The 21626-nt window shown below is 38.6% G+C and overlaps 1 protein-coding gene across 23 annotated transcripts in view; it reads right to left on the bottom strand.

Annotated features, from left to right (window-relative positions):
• MPDZ (multiple PDZ domain crumbs cell polarity complex component) overlaps positions 1-21626 on the bottom strand; it is a 125427-nt gene that overhangs the window by 66851 nt on the left and 36950 nt on the right. For 22 of the 23 annotated variants that reach the window (XM_067464380.1, XM_067464386.1, XM_067464390.1 and 19 more), the window contains exons 8-15: positions 21363-21566; positions 16634-16754; positions 15699-15787; positions 13420-13615; positions 10422-10511; positions 5904-5986; positions 2775-2921; positions 969-1115 (exon numbers count right to left, since the gene is read on the bottom strand). In XM_067464380.1, coding sequence (XP_067320481.1) covers positions 969-1115; positions 2775-2921; positions 5904-5986; positions 10422-10511; positions 13420-13615; positions 15699-15787; positions 16634-16754; positions 21363-21566 — 1077 coding nt within the window. The remainder of the gene's footprint in view (positions 1-968; positions 1116-2774; positions 2922-5903; positions 5987-10421; positions 10512-13419; positions 13616-15698; positions 15788-16633; positions 16755-21362; positions 21567-21626) is intronic. The other variant, XM_067464391.1, reaches the window with a different exon arrangement.

The following is a 21626-nucleotide window of genomic DNA, read 5'->3' as shown; positions in this document are numbered from 1 at the left end:
ACAATCACACTTTTCTGCTTTGATTTACATCAGCTATGCCTTATACATTATCTCCTGGATATTATAAAACAACCAACATAATGTTCTGTATATGTTTGTTTTGTCGTGTCAGGAACAACCTGAGAAACTGCAAGTTGCTTCTGGTGTGAGAGAATTGGCCATCTGCAAGGATGTTGCCCAGGGGACGACCGGATGATTTGATGTTTTATCATCCTTGTGGGAGGCTTCTCTCGTGTCCCCGCTTGAGGAGATGGAGCTGATAGAGGGAGCTCATCTGCCTCTCTCTGGATTCGAACCTGTGACCTGTCGGTCTTCAGTCCTGCCGGCACAGGGGTTTAACCCACTGCACCACCGGGGGCTCCTTCTGTATGAGTTATAACCAGTAATAGCAATACCTAGATCACTCTGAATCTTTAGGCAATAGGAAGGAATGTGTTAAAAACCAGTGGGGCCCATTACTGGGGGTCATAACAGAAGGGAGATGAGCACTTTTATTAATATACAGTGGTTCATGTGAAGAGAACACCTAGTGCTACCTCAAGGATTTGGACAGGAAACCCCTTGAAGTATTTTGCTATAATTCCATGAACCAATGGGGGAAAAACAGATTGCCTACTCAAGTGAATGTAAATATTCCCAATGAAGTCACAAAGCTGCAATTAATCCATCTGCAATGTATATCAGTGCATATCCTTATTGGAAGACCCCATATTCCCTCAACTGAGAAGCATGGTCAAAGCACAGATTCTCTGCTAGACAGGAAAACCTGTCTGCCTTGAAATGAGCACAGTATGAAGCACCAGACAACATTAAATGCGAAAAGAGAGTGAGGATTCACTGGCTTTCTTACATTTGTCATTGGAGAGCTAGGAACAGACAAGTTAAGAGGTAAAATTCAAACTGTATTGCATGAATGAGCATCTTAGTGACCACACCAACTGAGACATGAAGTCTTTGATAAGATGTACCTGTTCCATCATATGAGACTCCTCCAAGGCTGGGTTCTTTGCAGGTGGAGCTGAACGGCAACAAACCATTGTGACTTTGATGGGCAGTTCTTTTAAAATATTTACCACATCCTTATGATTTTCTCCAAGCAATGATATTCCATTTACCTGCCAAGAGAAAATACATTTTAGAAAAATAAGAAAGGAAACGATAAATGAGACTTCCTAAAATATGGTATGCACCAGCATGATTGGTGAGAACGAGAGAAAGGGCCTTTTCTGTGCCCGCCCCCCACCACTGGAACTCCTTTCCTAAGAAGTTAAAGATTGTTTCCTCCCTCCCTGCCTTCAAGAAACAGCTGAAGTCATACCTTTGCTCACTGGCGGAGGAGGAGGAGGAGGAGATACTACCAGTATACTTCTGATTAATAGCTACCATCTGTATCCATGCCCTATTCGCTCCAATAGCTCAACAGATATCTTGAGCAATGATCAATCTATTTGCCCCCAAGGAACTGGGAAATTTATGCTTATGTTCAATGCTTGATGTTTTGTCTTATGTCTGATATAACAGGTTGCATTTTTTAAATTTTAATTTTTGTTGTTAAGTCATAATTTGTTTTTATATGTTGGGTTGCCAAATTTTGTTACTATGGGCGTATTGTTGTTGTGTTTGGGCATTGAATGTTTGCCTTTTATGTTTGGAATCCATCTTGAGTCCCTCCGGCGAGATAGGGCAGAGTATAAATAAAGATTTATTATTATATTACTATTATTTATATTATTATAGCAAGATCACATGTGTGTGCCCTGAACTCACTGGAGAAATACCACAGCAAAGCAAGTTGCAACACTCAAACATTTCTTGGAAATTATCTATCAAATTCAATTAAAAATATTATTGCCATCTCATATACACAATGAATGAAACAAGTGTTGTGCATAAATTCTACATATAAATCATAGTTAATAAATTCAGCAGTGTCAAAATACAAATTCTACTCCCAATCACAGTACACTTATTGAATCAGAGGGCTACATCAATATTGACTTATCATTCAGTAATTAATTCTGTTCTGGTTGTTCTGTTCTAGTTGAAATAATTGCTAAAAGTATCTTCTTCAAAATATGCAATATGAGCATATCTCAGTTAACAAAGCCTCTGACAAAGAAACTCTTTTTTACAAATTCTTTTTCTGCTCTCATGGGCCCTCCTTTCCTCCACATCCTCTTACCAGATCAGTGGTTCCCAACTTTTGGTCTTCCAGTTGTTTTGGACTTCAGCTCCCAAAATCTCAGCCATTTTACCAGATGTTATGAATGGTGGGAACTAAAGTCTAAAACACCTGGAGGACCTAAGGTTGGGAACTACTGTATTATACAGAAGTGTATTGCAGCATCAATACTGGAAAAATAGTGAAGGAAGACTGGAGAAACAAAGACCTTCAGTATTGTTGCAATAGTCTGAAATAAACATGCAATAAAGAGTAATAAAGTTCAAGAAGTGTCTAGAAAGTTCAAAATGCTTTTTGATTACTCATGCAAGCCTTACCCGACTGTTTCATTTTACATGTGCATATTGTTAGTTTTGAATAAAAGGGTTGCAGAAATATATTGAACTGCTCCTTTGTGTGATATACGAATCTAACCTTATATTTTCTATGATATTTCTCCTTCTGGAACCAAATTATCTATTAAAGCAATAAAGCTTTTTTTAAACTGAGGTCTATCTCATTCTATATGTGCTAATTTTGAAAAGGAGAGTATTTTAAAAGAGGAAAAAATCCTATAAGAAGTGGGACTACACAAGGCACAGATTATTCATACTTCCAGCAATTCATCTCCGCTGAACAGCTTGCCACATCTTCCAACTGGCCCTTCTGGCAAAACAGATCGGATGAAATGATGTCCCACTGTAGCTTCTAAGCTTATCCCCAGTCCGCTGCTTTCGCTAAACTTGTTCACGTGAGCTACCTAGAAAGAGGAAAAATAATGAATCTTTAGAACACTAAAGAACTGGTTGTTTTTAAAACTGCACTCAGACTGATAGACAAAGGAACAGTAGACTTAAAAGCAGTTAACCATAACATTTTGCCACAGATGCTCTCCTTCTAAGCTACAAGTTCCCTCCTTTCAAACATCATCCGCGCTCATTGATTTCTCACATCAAAACAAGATGGAATCACAATGTAAGCTGAAAGGGAGCAGCCAGCTGTAACTTCCTATTCTCTTTTGCAAAGGGTAACAGATGCTGCAGCTCCAGCTGCCTGAGAGATGAAAGGTAGTTGGAGAAAGTGAAAAATAAATGGAACAAATGATACAATCAAAGGTCCCGCGCTTCCTGTTACACAAGAAGTCAGTCTTTGTGAGTGCTACAGAAACAATGGGTAGCAAATACAGTATTCTAAAGCGGAAATGTCTCCAATGCAATGTACAAGCCCAGGATTCCTACTGTCAGGACCCACACTGCATGCACACCGGCTGTCACCCTCTGGGAGCAGTCAAGCATGCACAAGACGCACCCCTGGCTATATAATCCTCTAAAGTTTACTAATCCCCAGGTGTAGGAACAGCTGTACTATTCAATGAATTAGAGATGTAAATTGTCCCTCTCCTGAATGTCATGTATGTTCAGAGCATCACAGCAAACACAATCCCTGGATTGCCTGGAGCACAGAACTTGGTATAAATTCCAAAGTGTGCCACAGGAACTAGACAAGGAGTATTCTCATCCTCAAACAGAAGTAGCCAATACCTAAATAAATAGGATGCATTGGATATTTAGAACAAATTTACTGTGATGTATGTTGAACATCTTCTAGGCCCTTTTAACTGAAGCCCTCCAAAGCAATCAAATAAAAGTAATAAACACAGAGAAATCAGCAACCAACATCAAGGATTCAAAGGAGAGAGAAAAACTAAACCAGCTTCAAAGCACACCAAAACAATTTAAAACACCAGTGAAGAGGAAACTAGTTAAACTTCTTAGATCCGGTGTTTCACAATCTGCTACAACACAAATGAAAAGTCTGTTACTTAAAATGGCAGCCAGATGCGAAACAGAGCTGTTGTTGATCATTGGCCCTCCAGGTGTTTTGGACTTCAACTCCCACAATTCCTAACAGCCAGTAGGCTATTATGAATTGTGGAAGTTGAAGTCCAAAACACCTGGAGGGCCAAAGTTTGCCCATATTTGGAATAACATGAAACAAACATGAAGCAAAAGGCAGTCCTAAAACCCTGAAGGAAGGATAGACTCCGTCTTTCATGCAAAATGAGTTGTAAGTTAGGGAACCAAAGCAATTTCGGTACCATGCCCCCAGCTGCAGTCTAAAATAAGTCCAGCCAGCTATTCCATTTCCCTCAAGAATATCTGTAGTTGCCAAATCACCACATAGTTGAGTACCTTGCACAAAAAGGGAAGATTAGAAATAGAATAGTGGTTCAGTTGATGACATAGTGAAGCATTTACCAACTGCTGAATCCAGCCAATCAATGCCTTTCTGCCAGATTTTATCAGCAAGGAGAGGAAAGGATCAAGCTTCTATGTGATGGAATAAACTGATTCATTTGTTTTATCCACATCGTCAGGCTGCAGCAAATGAATATGAACTCATGATAACTGACCAGATAGCACACTGGACTCAGTGTCTGTGATAACTGTGCCATTAAATTAGGAACACAAAGAAACCATTATCTTCCTAACAAATTTATCATAGCATGCCTGCAAGGGTTCCACTCCTATCCTTTGAAAGACAGTAGAAACATAATAAAATGGGGGGCTGGGGTGTTGGCCAATGTCACTGACACATGATTGGCATATTGAAAAATCCTCACTGATACTAAATCACACTTGCTCCATGCTCTATGCTACCTCACTCTGGCTTTGCCCAATCTGTTTCATTGCCCAATGAGTTTATATAAACCAAGGAATGACAGGTTCCACTACACCAGATTGGGTCTTTGGGAGCAACTGTTTCAGTGGGCCTTTCATTTTATTAATCCATTGTGGAACGAAGAACTAGATTAAATCACCAGCCCTATGCACCAACAAATCCTCCAAAGCATTCAAGAATCCTTCATGTTCCCTACATCTCCAGGTTCCAACAACCACAGCTTTTCCCTTTGGGACTTTCACATCTCTACTACCACCACTAGAGCGGTACTCAGATTCATATGACCGCCGGTTAGCTTCTGCACATGGAAAGGAAAGCCATGATATTGCCTTTCACTCATGGCAGAAAAAATACCTTAAACTAAGCTTGCTATAGGGCAGTGGTTCTCAACCTGGGGTCCCCAGATGTTTTTGGCCTACAACTCCCAGAAATCCCAACCAGTTTACCAGCTGTTAGGATTTCTGGGAGTTGAAGGCCAAAAACATCTGGGGACCCCAGGTTAAGAAGCACTGCTATAGGGAAACTGGAAGCCTAGATTTTCTTGCTGGATACGAAGGTTAGGAAGCCATCACTCCCATTAGCTGTGTCAAATCCATGTGTCAAATCCTTTTCATTCCCTGTTTTCAAAGGCTACCAATACCAAGTACATAAGATGGCTAATTGCAAGGCTAAAATTATATCTAGTATAGAACTGGTGTAATGTTTCTTCATCATTTTTATCACTGTGGACAGCTTATGTTTGAAGCATTTATTGCATATAAACGATGTAACGAACTTTGTCTCCTTACCACATGTTCAAATGGTGCAGAGCAGTGATAGAAACATGTTTATATAGTTAACACATGCGGTGTTGTTTACACATGATGCAATTCCAAAAATTGCTTCAATCTAGGGGGTTTCAAGGAACAAGCATTTTATTTATAATTTGCCTAGATTGCTTTACAAATCATCTTACTGTTTCTAAAGTTTTCATACAACAAATCCAAGAAAAGAAAAGAGGAAAAACATTGAACAAGCAGGGGCTGGGGGAGTTAATCAGCGAGGTACTGACTTTACCTACCACAACTTCATAATTTGTTCCCAAAATTGTCTGCCATTTGTTATGTAATGACATTTCTTCATCTGTGGAAGTTATCTGAAAACCTAAAAAAATGTTTTATAGTTAACTACAGGGAAAAAATGTAACAGTCTTATCATCATGTCATAAACAGGATGTGTTAGAATTTGCATCCATTTCGCATTTGTCACAGTTTATCAAAAAGGCAGTATCATGAACACATTGGATCTATCCTTATCGGATTTCATTCTTCACAAAAAAAAAAAAGAAAATTAAAAATAGAAATTTCAACACAAGCGGGACCATTCTGATGTATTCCTCAAACTACATTGCATTTGAGTATCGTTGGTAACTTTTTTTGTTCTTTCGAAGTAGTTCTTTTCAAAATGACTCGCACCAGATGAGCAGTTTATGGTGAGACTGTATAAAGGAGAATTCCTTAAATCTCATTTGGCATCCCTTGTATTGGAAACAACCTTAAACAGCCTTTTAGCACTATTCAGTTCAGAACTGCACCTGCTATTCAGTTCAGAGCTGTATCACCTCAAGGATAAGCCTTTTTGCACTTACTCCGGCTATTCAATTCAGAGCTGCATTACCTCAAGGATCTTCTTTCATCTCCTCTCTTCCAAAGAATGCTAATTGTGCTCAGCCAGCTTCCTGAATAACTAGGTTTCTCTCTGGCTACCCTCTGCTGCACCTTCCTCTTCCCCTGAATGCAGAAATTACGTGCACCTTCTGTCTTCCTTTGCTACAATTGTTCACCAAATTACTTTTTATTAATCTGCCATCTTAAAATGCTCCGATACTTTAAAAATACAAGATAGATAGATAGATATTTCTATAAAGAGCTGGACTTGAAAGGATACAGCAGAAAGTATGACAGGTTGAGTATCCCTGATTTTAAATGCTTGGGACCAGTTTTTTTAATACCTTCATTTGCATATACATGCATAAAGAAATATCTTGAAGACAGGACCCAAGTTCAAACATGAAAGTAATGCATTTTATATATATATATCTTATAACTATAGCCAGAAGAGAAATTTTATACAATATTTTTAATATTTTTGCATGCAACAAATTTGAACCATCAGAAGGAAAAGGTATAATTATCTCAACCACCCACATGGACAATTTTGGATTTGAAGTATTTCAGACTTCGAAATTTTGGATAAAGGAGGCACAACATGTAATACATTTTCAGCTCCCACCTCCCCTCCCTCAAAGCTATGAACAAGAACCTGGTTTTTATTTCTAAAAATGTAACTAATGTGTCACTTATACACAATAAAACATTTTACAACTAAGTACTAGTATGTATTCAGTTTTTACTAGACATGAAACATCACAGCAGAAACAACTGCACATCTAATATACAAGTTGTAGTCACATCATCCAAAACCTTCCTAGTAATGTTAATAGACTTTAGAATTGTTGCTTTACTGCGTAAAATAAACAAAACAAATGCACTTGTATTTTAAAAAGGTTCCTCTTTTTTAAAAAAAGATCCAGACATAAATATGTTCTCTTTATAAGTGAATGACTTAGGGATTTTGCCACTCAAAATTTCTGACTTCAGTTTCAGGCAATACTATAAAGACATGGTCCCTAGAGGGCAGTGAAAGAACACAACTTCATGAAATAATGTGAGATGTAGCCCATCTAAAAACAGAAGTACACTCCTGTAGGAAGACAATGTGAAGGTTCTTCAGAAAATACAGCAGAACAGTGAACAAATGCTGCAAAAAAAAACAAAGCAAAGCAGTAATCCCAAATAATTTAAAGTACCTACTGTAGGACTAAAAACAATACAAAGAAAAAAGAAGGATGGGATGATTAACATGCCAGTGAAGAAAAAGGAAAAGAACTATTACAATGTGTGTTTAAGTATATGGCATATATGTAAGGTAAAGATAAAGGTTTCCTCTGACATTAGGTCTATTTGTGTCTGACCCGGGGTGGTGCTCATCTCAATTTCTAAGCCAAAGAGCCAGCATTGTCCATAGACACCTCAAAGCTCATGTGGCTGGCATGACTGCATGGAGCACCCGTAAAAGCGGTACCTATTGATCTACTCGTATTTGCATGTTTTTGAACTGCTAGGTTGGCAGGAGCTGGGCTAATAGCAAGAGTTCACCCAGCTCCCCAGATTTGAACCTTTTGGTCAGCAAGTTCAGCAGCTCAGAGATTTAACCCACTGCACCACCAGTGGGCCCTGGTATATATGTAACAGTCCCTAAATATGTAAACACTTGGTGGTACTTCACATAAGAAGCCCATGTATTACATTCAGCACTCATTTTAAAAGTAATGACATGGAATACTGCAATCAGTTATATGTGGATCCTTAAGTGTATTAATATGGTTTCATTAAAAAACAATATGAGGTTTCCAATCCGTTCAATGTGGTATAGATTTCCCCTCATACTGAACAATGATTGTGCCACAAAAATGACGGTCTCAGCCGATGTATTAGTAAAGTATTTAAATACATCTTTCTTGGCATACGTCAGGGGAACCACTGACCGCATAGAAAAGCTGATGAGAAAACACAACCTACAAACTATCTATAGACCCTCTAAGAAAATCCAACAAATGCCATGTTCAGCAAAGGACAAGAGGGATCCTCTCACCTCTGCAGGAGTCTACCATATACCATGCAGCTGTGAACAAGTGTACATAGGGACCACCAAACACAGCACCCAAATACGAATCAAGGAACATGAACAGCACTGGAGACTACTTCAACCAGAGAAGTCAGCCATAGCAGAGCACCTGATGAACCAACCTGGACATAGCATATTATTTGAGAACACAGAAATGCTGGACCACTCTCACAACCACCATGTCAGACTACAGAGAGAAGCCACTGAAATCCACAAGCATGTGGACAATTTCAACAGAAAGGAAGAAACCATGAAAATGAACAAAATCTGGCTACCAGTATTTTAAACACTCTAAAACTATAACTGTAAATAAAGAACAACACTCAAACACAGGGGAACTCCAGAGAAAAAGCAACCAATCACCTCTCAGCAAAGGATTCCCCCAGACAGTAACAAGCCACACCTAAAAACAGTCAGTCCATCAAATGCTAATCAAGGTGGCCAACTGAAACATTCATACCTAGCTTCAACAGACAAGGGTTCTTTCTCCCACCCGGGAATTTCTACATATATATAAACCCTAGCTTCCAACACACCTCACAACCTCTGAGGATGCCTGCTATAGATGCTGCCGAAACATCAGGAGAGAATGCTTCTAGAACATGGCCATACAGCCCGAAAAACCTACAACAACCCATATTTAAATACTGCTGAAATGTTAGTTGTCTAGTGTGTTTAAACACAATCTAATAATATAAGGTCAAAATGAGCCTTATGGGCTCCACGTGGTCCCTGGGCTTAATTTTTGCAGTTGCTGAGACCCTTTACAATTTCCCCAAAGACCCAGACCCACATTTTCTTTTAAAAAGGCACAATTTATGTGCATTTTTACCCACAAACTGCAGAGAAAAACTCCAAAAACAAGGGAAAACATTCCCATTCCCAGAGAAACTCCTCAGGGACTTCAATGAACTCCATTTGTAACAAAGTCTGTCTCGAAAGTGTGAGAAGTCCTTGAGTCAAAGGGAAGAAAACTGGTTCCTGGCCCCTGTAAAGTAATCCACGGCCATAAAAATGACCATTTTCAGAACTAACAGTAATTAACTTTTAGTTTGTGTAGATGACTGAAAGACAAAATCACAATTTTACAGTCTCCCAATTTTTTTACAGTCTCCCAGCTTTTAGGCATGTAATGTCACTGGAGGAATAAAATATCACCATTATTAGCAAATATATGTAAAAAATATAACATACAGACATTTTGACATTCCATATTGAACATTCGGAACAGATGCAATACAGAATAAAAAAATTAGTACGCTTTAAACTATTAAATGCACTACAAGATAAAAGTATGAAGAGAGAGAACATAAAAGTCAGTATATCCAAAGTGTTTAGAATAAACCCATCTAGAAAATATTGCCAGTGGGTATAGATGTGAATAAAGAGAACTGCTGCTATTGTTAGATGGAAGCAAAGTTATCCCTAATTATTACAACATCAAAGATCAAAATTAGAATGTCTCAAGAATAAAGTAGCAAAACCTATCATAGAGAAGATCAAATTTAAGTATTAGTATGTAGTGGAGATACATGTTAATATTTTTGAAATTGTTCCTCTGCTTTATTATTTTTTTAAGCGTAGTGTCTAAATAATGCGCATACTATTTATTCCAAAAGAAAGTATCCAAAATTTTTAGAAATGACTTCAGAATGTCCCTTTGAATAGGTATTTATGCCTTACACCTCAAACACCACCTTTTCATAGCTTTGGGGAACAGAGGAACAACTTTTCAGAGTGTATGTACAAAAACGGGGACAGAAGAAAAGAAAAAGAAGGTCAAAGTCAGGAATGTAAGCCGGTGTGTTCCACAGGAAAAAGATACACACAACTACAAATTATTAATTCGGACCTGGTTGTTGTGGACTAATGTCTTCTCCAATGTGAACCACACTGGTACTGCATGACATTAATGGGGATTCCTGCTCTCTTTCACAGCTTTCTGGAAAAGAAGAAGAATATCCTCAGCAGCTTTGGGCATAACACTGCTCTGCAAAAACGAAAGGTATGTGCTTCCCTGCTTTCACTGGACAAGGGCTCCTGGTTCAGATTGAAGATGTGTTTTTTCCAACTATAGTACTATGTGTGTGCTTTAATAAATAACACACAATAAATGAAGTAATTTTTAATGTACAGAAAAGGCTGGGATATGGAAGAGACATTTATATATATTTTTTCTGTGTCAGGAGCGACTTGAGAAATGGCAAGTTGCTTCTAGTGTAAGAGAATTGGCCATCTGCAAGGGTGTTACCCAGGGGATGCCAAGATGTTTTACCATCCTGTGGTAGGCTTCTCTCATGTCCCCACAAACTTCCTGACTGTGAGAGCCGTTCAGCAGTGGAACTCTCTGCCCTGGAGTGTGGTGGAGGCTCCTTCTTTGGAAGCTTTTAAACAGAGGCTGGATGGCCATCTGTCAGGGGTGATTTGAATGCAATATTCCTGCTTCTTGGAAGGGGGTTGGACTGGATGGCCCATGAGGTCTCTTCCAACTCTATGATTCTATGACAGATGGGAGCTCACCCCGCTCCCTGGGATTTGGACCACTGACCTTTCAGTCAGCAGTCCTGCTGGCACAAGGCTTTCACCCATTGTGCCATCAGGCGATCCCATACTTGTTTAGTCAATGGAACTGAACAGTTCTGAACAGACATGTGTGTTACTAATTATACCATAATCTATAGCCCTTTCATTCACAATATCTGTCACATGTAACAATACAAGATCGACTGCTATTAAATATTCCAGATATTCTAGAAATTAGGCGCAATAATGATCATTCTGTATTTCAACATTTATACTCCATGCTACTAACATTATTCAACAGCAAGGCTGTGAGGCTGAAGACTGTGGAAGAATAAAACTGGTGAGTAAACCATGCTGATTGTTCTATAATAAACAGGACCTATATTTTTATTTTAAAAGAGAAGGAAACCTGTCAGCAAAGTTAGACCTTTGTGAATCACAAATATAAAAATATTCATTTTTAATGTAGTAAAAAGTGATTATTTTTACTATGTCTTTTAATTCTGGGACTTGCTACACTAGGGGCTTCCTTGGATTCCAGTGTCAATTATAATTTCATAGGCTAAACTTTCAAAGAAAAAGTCACTCTCCAAACAGATCACTCTTATGTTGATATTCCATTGTTATCAAGAAGATATACAGGTTTCCAGTCTCAATCTCAGATTTTAAGCCAGCAACATAATTCTTGTGATGAAGTATACGTTTCTGTGTAAGCATCATGTTATTATTCTTCTCCATTGATTTACAAATAACCATAAGATTGTTTTTAATAAGGAAGCAATTTAAATGTACTAAGCTGCAGTATAATTTTATTCTAGTAATGCATTTCAAGGTTTTGGGGGAGATTTTCCACCCTTGTTATATAATAACATAAAAAATACTAAAAATTCTTAGGATCAAACTTGTCTCGCTCTTTAATAAAAGAATGCTCTTTTCCACTGAGATATTACCTATCATCAAAAAACCGACTTACCATGAGATTGGTGGAATAAGGGCCATTTCATTAATCTATTAAACTGAGGAGCAAGTGAGAACAGGGTGTCTACATCAGACCTTCCCCTCAACTAACCCTATGAAAACCAGAACCCCAAGGACAATCCAATAACTGAGTTGCTCCCTGGATGGTCCATTGCTGGAAGACAAACCTGGGAATCTATCTCCCAGATCTTGTGACTTCAAATGAGGATGCAATCCTCCAGACCCAGTCCTTAAGGATGGTCTCTTTTCCCATACTCTGTGACCTACAGAGGAAGTTTCAGACTTCTTCCCTTCATCAAGCAAGTGTCAGAGGTATTAACATTAATCTTATATTTCTACTACTATTAGCTGCCAAGTGACTGCCTATTTGCAGACCACCATAAGCCAATAACCTAATTCCCCAAGATAGACTGTAGGGTAAGGGGGAAAAACTCCATGTTAAATAGAGGAAATTCCTACAAACACCCAAAGCAACCAGCAATGCTAACATTGCACAAGTGATGTTTAAGATGTCCAGGGGAAGGCGACTAAAATGATCAAGGGCCCGCAGAACAAGCCCTATGAGGAGACATGATAGTCATATATAAATATGTGAGGGGAAGTCATAGGGAGGAGGGAGCAAGCTTGTTTTCTGCTGCCCTGGAGACTAAGATGCGGAACAATGGCTTCAAACTACAGGAAAGGAGATTCCACCTGAACATTAGGAAGAACTTCCTAACTGCGAGAGCTGTTCAGTAGTTGAACTCTCTACCCCGAAGTGTGGTGGAGGCTCCTTCTATGAAGGCTTTTAAACAGAGGCTGGATGGCCATCTGTTGGGGGTGTTTTGAATGCAATTTTCCAGCTTCTTGGCAGAGGACTGGACTGGATGGCCCACAAGGTGTCTTCCAACTCTATGACTCTATGATGTTGAAAAGAAAGGAAATAAGAACCCATAAAACCCGCTAGTTCTGCCCCCACATCCTTAGTCACAGTACTGTGTGCTCAACATTAAACTCTGGTTCTCTCCCATTGGGACCTATATATTTGGCTCCTTCCCTGCAGTTCTCCATGTTACACAGGTCCAGAACCAGGGTGATCTCCGGTGTTCATTTCCTTTTCTTAGACATTTTTGCCTGACCTTTTAAATACCAAACTTTCTACTGACACTTTCTTTGGCACTAAGCATCAGAGAAAATAAAATAAAAACTAGACCAGGGCAGATCTTTCTTAAATAGGAAAGTCTTGTATGAATTGCAATGTAAATAGAATATAGACTCTGAGGGTGAATTTGGTTCATTTCCCCCAATTTTACATGCTGGAGAAAGGAAAATAAAATTCAACAATTTGAATCAAAGCCAGTTGCAACTACCTTTGCCTGTGCCAATATCCATCGTTTGAAAAATTATATCCTTTTCAACAGCACCACTGAAGTCCTCATGAGGCCGCATGTGAATTTCCTGTTTAAGGCCTCTCCTGACCAATGTGAGTCCAACTGTCTGGCCCGTGCACCGCAAAACTTCCACTGCTTGCTGGTTGGTAAAACCCTGAAGATTTGTTCCATCCACCTAAAGAATTACACTTATGTTAATTTTCAGTAGGTCACTGTAGGATACAAAAATTGTCTAATTAAAAATCAGCCAAATTTCTCTTTAGATGTTTGCAAAATGTCAGATCTGATTTGGTCTCCAGCAACTTAGATGTTTCCTCTTTTACTTTACTGTGATTGATAATTTACAACCCAGTAAAAATGTATTCCACTTATACCATTCATAAATATGGTTTAAGAGCAAAAAAAAAAAAGAATCTATAAAATTTTGCATCACAGCTTCCTTGGTTGGTTGCTACTCTTGGATAAATAGTATGATGTTATAAGTGACTGCGTGGTAACCAACTGTACTACTTCTTCATTTCTAGTATCTCTGTCTAAATTGACAGTATTTGTTTCTTATTTTATAAAAAGGGTAGTATTTTGCCAACAATGTCAGAAGTTAGAACTGTGTGGCAAATAGTTTCCTCAATTTTAATTTGATCATTAAGCTGATGCCAAATTGACTTTATGAGGCAACTCGGATTTAAAAATTTTAAGGAACCATTTTTAGAAGATGTGCACAGAAAATGGATTTTTTTATCTTAAATCTGAGGCAAACAGTCCCCAATTTATGAACAAGGCAGGGCTTATAGGTTTGTTCTTAAATTTACTTTATATGTAAGTCACCTTTTCGCCAGGAGTGAGTTCCCCTTCCGAAGGATAGATTTCTGTTGCTTTCTGTTGTCTCAGCCTCATTTTTAACTATGAGTCATTTGTAAGCCAGATGTTTATAATTTGGGGACTGCCTGTATTGGATGTTTATTATGAGGTTTTTTACTTTTTTTCAGTTTTGCAAAAGTGCTTTACACCTCTACGAGCAACATGACAATTATCTCCTGAAACATTTCTTACAATTCAGATTTGACCCTGCAGCTTTACGTGCATCAAAAGTATTGCAGGCATCAGAAGAGGCCAATCTAAACCACACATTTATAGTTATATAAATTTCGGCTGCCTATAAATAAAGCTGATATGTGTAGTTTACAGAAAGAATGAACAGCAGCCCAGGATTCAGCATGAATGTTTTAGATCTGGGGTTGCTCCAGGCCAGATTTATACCAGGCTAACCTGCTCAGTGTAGATGGTCCCCAAGATCCCTTTCCTGCTTAGTCACAATCAGCTCTGACCCCATCAGGCAAAGTTTGCAATTTCTATCCCAATATCCATCACTTTATACTGGCATAAATATACTGCATCTACCAATTTAATTATTTTTCATTCAGTTTCTAAAGATCACTTCCACTAGCTCTTTGCAATCTCTTTGCTAACTCTTCTTCTTCCTATCACATTAAGTAATTTGTTGTCATCATAAAATCTGATCATCTCAATACTCTATGTTAGCTCCAGATTATTTATGAAGAAATCACAAAGCACCAGTCCCAATACATATGTTTGGGGGACCCGAATATTTATGTCCCTACACGGTGAGAATGGGCAATTTATTTCTGCTTCCTTGTTTTTCTTCTTTACCCAGTTAGCAACACACAAGGAGACTTTTTCCCTTATTCCATAAATACTCAGTTTTCTCAGGCTTTGTGAAAGTCTAAGTCAACAGTGTCTTCTAATGGATCATTCCTAGCCACATGCTTCATAATGCTCTCAAAGAATTCTAAAAACATTATGCACCAGGACTTAACCTTTGCAAAAGCCATGTTGATTCTTCTTCCATAAGACTTGTCTTTCTATATGCTTGGTAATTTGACCTTTAACAATTCCACCAATTTATCCAGAGCACATGTTAAGCTAACAAGCCTGTAATGACCTAAATTAATGACCCAGATTCTTTCTTGATCTCATTTTAAAGAGTGGCATTGCAGTGGCCATTTCCCAGTTTTTCATATGGAGAGCAAACTTTGGAACACGTCACTCTTTTTTTTTTTTTCTTTTTGGTCAGCAAAATAAAGCTCAGCTTGGAAACTCATGAAAACATTCCATCTTGGCCCAGTGATTTGTTAATCTTCAATATGTCAGTGAGGCAATTAAAATGGATAGTAAAATAAAAAGCTAGTAACAGTAAAAAACCAAAAAGTCAATAAAAGCACTCCCCCATTATTACTCACTGCAATAATTTGGTCTCCAACCTGGATTCTACCATCATGCTCAACTGCACTGCCTTTTGTGATACTCTTCACAAAAATCCCAGAGGGTTCTGTAAAATAAAAAAGGGAAGTCAAATTATTAAAATTGCATTTCAGCTGTTGCTAGGTGAGCCTCTATGAAATGAGTCCACAAACACAGTGTGCCAACATTCTACTATGACTTCCCACCATATTTTGCATAATGTTTTATCTGCAGTCACAACGATGTCGCATTTTCTTCAATAATCACATTAATGAGTCAAAATTGTATTCTAACACACAAGCACATACAACGAAAAACAGCTGTTGTAGGCTATATTTCAGAGGAAGGAACTGATAAAACCACCTTTGAGTATTCCTTTCCTAAGGAAACTCTATAAAATGAATGGGGCCACGATACATCAACAAGTGACTTGAAGGCACACAAACATGCTATCAGTCTGGCTTCTCGGAAAAACAGACAATATATTTTCAAAACATGTATTTTTTATCCTTGTATTGGTGCATATAGCCACGTGCTATAAATATTATGATCAAGTGAACCAAAGGTTATTGGCTTATGTGAACCTTTGAAAGAAAAATAGTTTAGTAGTATCATCCGTCCTAAATTCCATACAGTATTACAGAATCACATAGTTGGAAGAGACCACAAGGGTTATCCAGTCTAATGCCTTGCCATTCAGAAACACAATTAAAGTAGGAGTAGCCATATCCAATGTATTAAAACCAGCCACCAAAATGAAATCCAGATTTGGAACTCAAAAAGATATGTAATTAACCTCACAAGTTACTCCACATATTTTTCTTTATTTTTATACATTTACATTGTGATTTGAAAAGCTCTGCTAATATCTCAGTAAAATGAGAAAAAAGGTTGGGGGGGGGGGGGGGGAGTCTGTAAAGATTACAGACGTTACCTGAAGTTTTGTCTCCAATGTAGCCAGCAATAGTTATTCCTAATCCTTGGATGTTTTTCGTAAGTGTCACTTCAAAAGTGTTTCCATCTGCAACAGTATCGACTTGTGTCTCTTCCTCTCTCTTTTATGAAAAGAATAAATGCTGGTTAGTTGGTCAATATCCCACTTTTCTCAGAGATAGGAAATAACTAGTTAAATCCAGCAAATTATATGTGATTCAGTTAATTGTTAACAAGGCACAACGTTGGTCAACATCACTTGCTATCAGAGTTTGAAAATAATTAATAAGACTTAACTTGTTAACTGAGCAAGTATTAAAACTCAGAGGAGTTAGAAGCATTTAAAGCCATTATAATGTAAAAAGTGCAACACCCACCCACTGAAAGTCTGTTCCCCAGTAACCAGTTAATTGGCAAAAGCTTGTCTGAATAAAAGGGTCTTTGCCTGCCAACTGAAGTACTATAGAAGAAAGACCAGCTTAAAAGAAGAGTTCCAAAACCTGTGAGCAGCTACCAGGTCTGTGTCTACATGGCCTAAATGTGGACTCATCCTCAAATAATGTAAGAATTACAGATGATGCACATATGGATTCACATCAGAAGCACTACATCTAGCCATTAATAAGCACAAGATCAGAGGTGTCAACTCATTTTCATCAAGGGCCACATCAGCCTTAAGTTTGCCTTCAAAGGGCTATTGAATCCAGAGAAGGAGAATCTGTGGATACAGGGGGACAACTATACGTATATTTTTACATAGTGGTCAGTGTTATTTACTTTTTACCCGATTTGGGTTCCCAGGTGTTATTGGATGTCAATTCACATCATTTTGATGACCCACCATGACTGGGCAAATGAGAATTGCAACCCAACAGCACTTGTGGCTCTGAGGTTGGGGACAGGTTAAAGGACATTTTAAATTCAGGCATCGTATCCATATTTCTTATACCTAAATTCAAACCCCAGAATTCTGACTAACCAGAACTGCAGCCTTCGTGTTGTTAGTGTATCACAACTGCCAACAGCTCTAGTCAGGATATCGAATTATGAGGAATACAGGAGCTGCAGGAGCTGGAGGGCCACATAAATGACATGGCAGGCCACATTCAGCCCATAGGTCTTGAGTTCGACACAGGTGCTCGAGAGGGATTTACTTCAGAGCTTCCAGGAAGTTCCAGTGATTTCAGAGCGCAGCTAGATGAGGCTAGCCCTCATCTGGTCCACCATGCCCATGTGCAACATCTGAGCTGCCAACCAGAATCAGCTTCCTGCCAAAAGCTTGCCTACAATGTTCTTTCTGGTGAAGTCACACCAAAGCACCCAGCCATGTGACCAAAATGTGATGTTGCCAACAAGCTCTGCCAGAGAACTCCTGGTAGCCAGCAATGCAGCAGCACTGGCAGCAGCCCTGACGCATCCTTGGCTGTCCATTTGTTTCAACAGTCAAAGGGCACTGGAAACATTTCTGGGCTGCATCTGGGCATCTCTAGAGCAGTTTAATTCCAGATAAATCAAGTACAGTAAGTGTTGAGACCACCTAAGAAAGCTCTCTCTTATGTCCTCTCAAATGTGCCTCTGGGTGGCAGGATCAAATGAAGGTTCTCCAAGACTCCACTTATGGTTACGATTCTCAAAGGTAGTCTTTATCGGAATCAACAAACTATGCCTTAATATTCAATCACAGAGATTGGATACAGGTAATATTACTAGTCAGAATACACCTTGGATGGTGGTTAAACAGAGGGCATGACTCTGGCAAAAACCACTACAGCTTCAACCAAGTTAACATTATTTTTTTATTTCAGGTCTTTTATATATCTTTCTTCATACAATTTTATAGTGTCATAAAAACAGTGTCTTGAAGTTTCAGAAATCTGAAACTTTAACAGAACATTGACCACTTTTATATCATATAATCAAAGTAAAGGTAAGGGTCAAAATTATAATTGTTGTTATTTTATTACTGAAATGTTTCAAAGTAAAATATACATTTAAGAATATTAAAAATTAAAAATTATGAGAACATATGCAAGAAACACAAATGAATATTGAAACTTTCAGTTCAAAGCTTTAAAAAGTAAACTTAAATTGTTTAAACAGAACTTATATGGTTGGGAATCTTCCTTGTCCTTATATAGCTGCAACAGAACAGCTTTAGATGAAGAAATACACAAAACATCTAAAAACAGAAGCACAGATCCTGCAAAAGCTTGCAAAAAGGGGGATATACCAGTATTGTATAAAACATTTTATTTTTCTAATATATTATCTAACTCCAGCATGTGAAAATCTATGGCTTTTAGCACAACCTGGATTTCCGATTCCTCCTTCCCACTACAACTCTATCTGCAGGTGAAACCCTGCTGAAGAAGATTTTCGAGTGTTCTGGAGCAAGGTGGAGATTTACAGTCTGTGCAGGCCTAATTCCACTAGTGCCCCCAAAAGCATTTTGGTAGTGCTATAACAGACGTTAATCACTCTAATCATATCCTATCTAATATAGGAAGTTTAACAGGATCTACTCTGGTTAGTTCTTGGATGGGAGACTGCCAATGAAAACCAGGTGCTGAAGGCAATCTTTCAGAGGAAAGAACTAGAAAAACACCTCTGAAAATTGTTGGCAAAGGGAAATTGAGTATCCGCTCAGGATCTGGCGATTCAACCAGGATGATGAGGAGATGTTCATCATGGTGACATCTGGCCCTCACAAGTAAACCCATATTGGTGTTTGTCCTCTCCAATACTCAGATGGCTTTCATATAGTTTGGACTGCAAGTCATGTCAATAAAACGCCCATTAATTAACCACATGTATGGATCTGGCCTCTTTGTTTCATGGCTGCACTTCAACTGCACTTGTTAAACATGTATAGAGCCATTCTTCTGCGAGTTTCCTTTTTCCTTGGGGTGCCATTTGTGTGCATAAAATCTGCTCTGCAATATTGCAAGGGCTTCCAGAACAGTGGAGAAATGACACTGAGGGCTGAAGAAGGAAAGAGAACTGGTTTAAAACAGCTTTCCCTACTTTTCTGGTAGTGTAAGGCTTCTGAGATGAATAATGTTCAATGATAATCCCTGGAGCAAAATAAAAAAAAAATCTTTGATCCAGTACTCTGTGTGCTAGAGAAAAGCAGGCACAAGGTGTCAACAGAGAAGAGTCTACTGATACCCCTGTGGTGTTTGTTTTGCTGTCTCTGTGCCTGTTCATGGAATTTCATCTCACTTTCTGTTCCTGTGATAATTAGATTTTGAAATATTTGACTTGTTGTAGAAATAAGGATTGGTGATAAAGCTTCAGTGGAGACATCTTTCCCCTATGATAACTCTTACAGAAGTGAATTTCCCCTGCGAAAGGTAGATTTCTCTCACTTCCTGTTGTCTCAACACAGTTCTTTGTAAGTCCATGTTTGTAATTCAGGGACTGCCTGTACAGCAAATAATAATGATGATGATGACGATGATAATAATATTTTTTTTCATGTTTACTTCCCAGATATGCAGCAGACAAACCTACAACATTGCTTTAAACTCATCCCGGAAACTGCTCCTGGGAGTCAAAATAATCAAATAGCAATTCAAAGATAGAAAGGATTACATATAAACTAAAAGGCAATTACCACAAAAAAGCCACTTAAGGAAAGAATGGTTCAAATTGTGTTTGTGAGATTTCTCTTGAAAACAGAACATAAAAAAACAAAGCAAAAACATAGAAAGTTACTGAAATAAACCATGTCCCCAACAGAAAATGAATGAGCATAATACCTTTCTTGTCCCTTTATTTGTTTCTATATTTTGAATCAGGCACAATTTCAATGAAAAGCACCTCATTCGGATGAATAAAATCAAGTTAACTGAAGCATCCTGCAAAAACAGCTGTCACATTATCAACACAGGACGCTGAAAGTCTTGTGAGGCTTGACACAAAGAAAGGCAGAAATATATGGACAGTTTCAATTTCTGACATTTCTTTGTTTGCATACACCAATATGTTTTGTCAAATCATATCTCATTTCTCATATTACAAGCCATGCTCCTCCTTGGTCTCTTCTCAAAACATTTAGAGAAGAAAGTATTTGTGATTAACAGAGCAAAACAAAATAACACAAGGGGAGTTGTGGAGTTTGCGTAAAGAAGGAGATTTTGCAGAGAGTAAAGGAAGATCGCCAGAATTGACAAAACAGAAATGAAAGGTTCTGTGTGGAGTGAAGATGGCAGCTGGGGAGTTGGCACATGATGCACAGCAGCTGAAGTTGTGGCAGCTGACCTAGGTGAAGAGCTGCAGCTGTGTGCCGGCTGGCACAGAAAGGAGCTGGCTAATGGATGCGGGGGATGAGGAGGTAAATGTGGGAAGCAGAAGAAGAAAGCCATATTGGAGGAACTGTTTTAATAATCCAGCTGGACTGAAAGGGATGCCGCAGAGTAAGTGGGAGGTGTTGCAACACACTGATTGCTCAGCTGCTGTTAAAGTACCCTTCAAGTGGCACACTGAGGTTACTGGGTTAGAAACTATTTGCATATTTGTACGTCTGGCTCCCCAGTGTCCCTACTAGGCAGACTTTCCTGGTGGTGATTATGAGGGACATATATATATATATATATATATATAATTGTAAACACTGCTTTTACATTCCTTTGGTGTAAGAGAAAAGCACTCCCTGTTTTCAATAATGAACTGCCACTGGAGTTCTTGCTGCTGGTGTCATTTCCTGAATTTAGGTTGCCCGATATTACCTGGTTATCTACCATGAACGTCTGTACTGGTGTCCCTGGAGGAACCGCTGGTGGTGCAGGCTCTTCTATGGGACCTCTGGCTATCACCAGTTTCACTCTGTTTCCACACTGCCTCAGCACATGGGCTACTTGCTCACTGCTCATTCCACTCAGATCTGTCTCACCAATTTTCAAGATGTGGTCTCCACTGCACAGCCTACCATTCTGGATGAGGAAGAGCTGAATTAATGAATTACCATAAATAAGGAAACCAAATGTACTACA

This window comes from Anolis sagrei, chromosome 2 (assembly GCF_037176765.1).
Source record: "Anolis sagrei isolate rAnoSag1 chromosome 2, rAnoSag1.mat, whole genome shotgun sequence".
NCBI classification, from domain to species: Eukaryota; Metazoa; Chordata; class Lepidosauria; order Squamata; family Dactyloidae; genus Anolis; species Anolis sagrei.
Note: the sequence above shows the minus strand (reverse complement) of the source record. Positions and strands in the feature narration are given on the sequence as shown.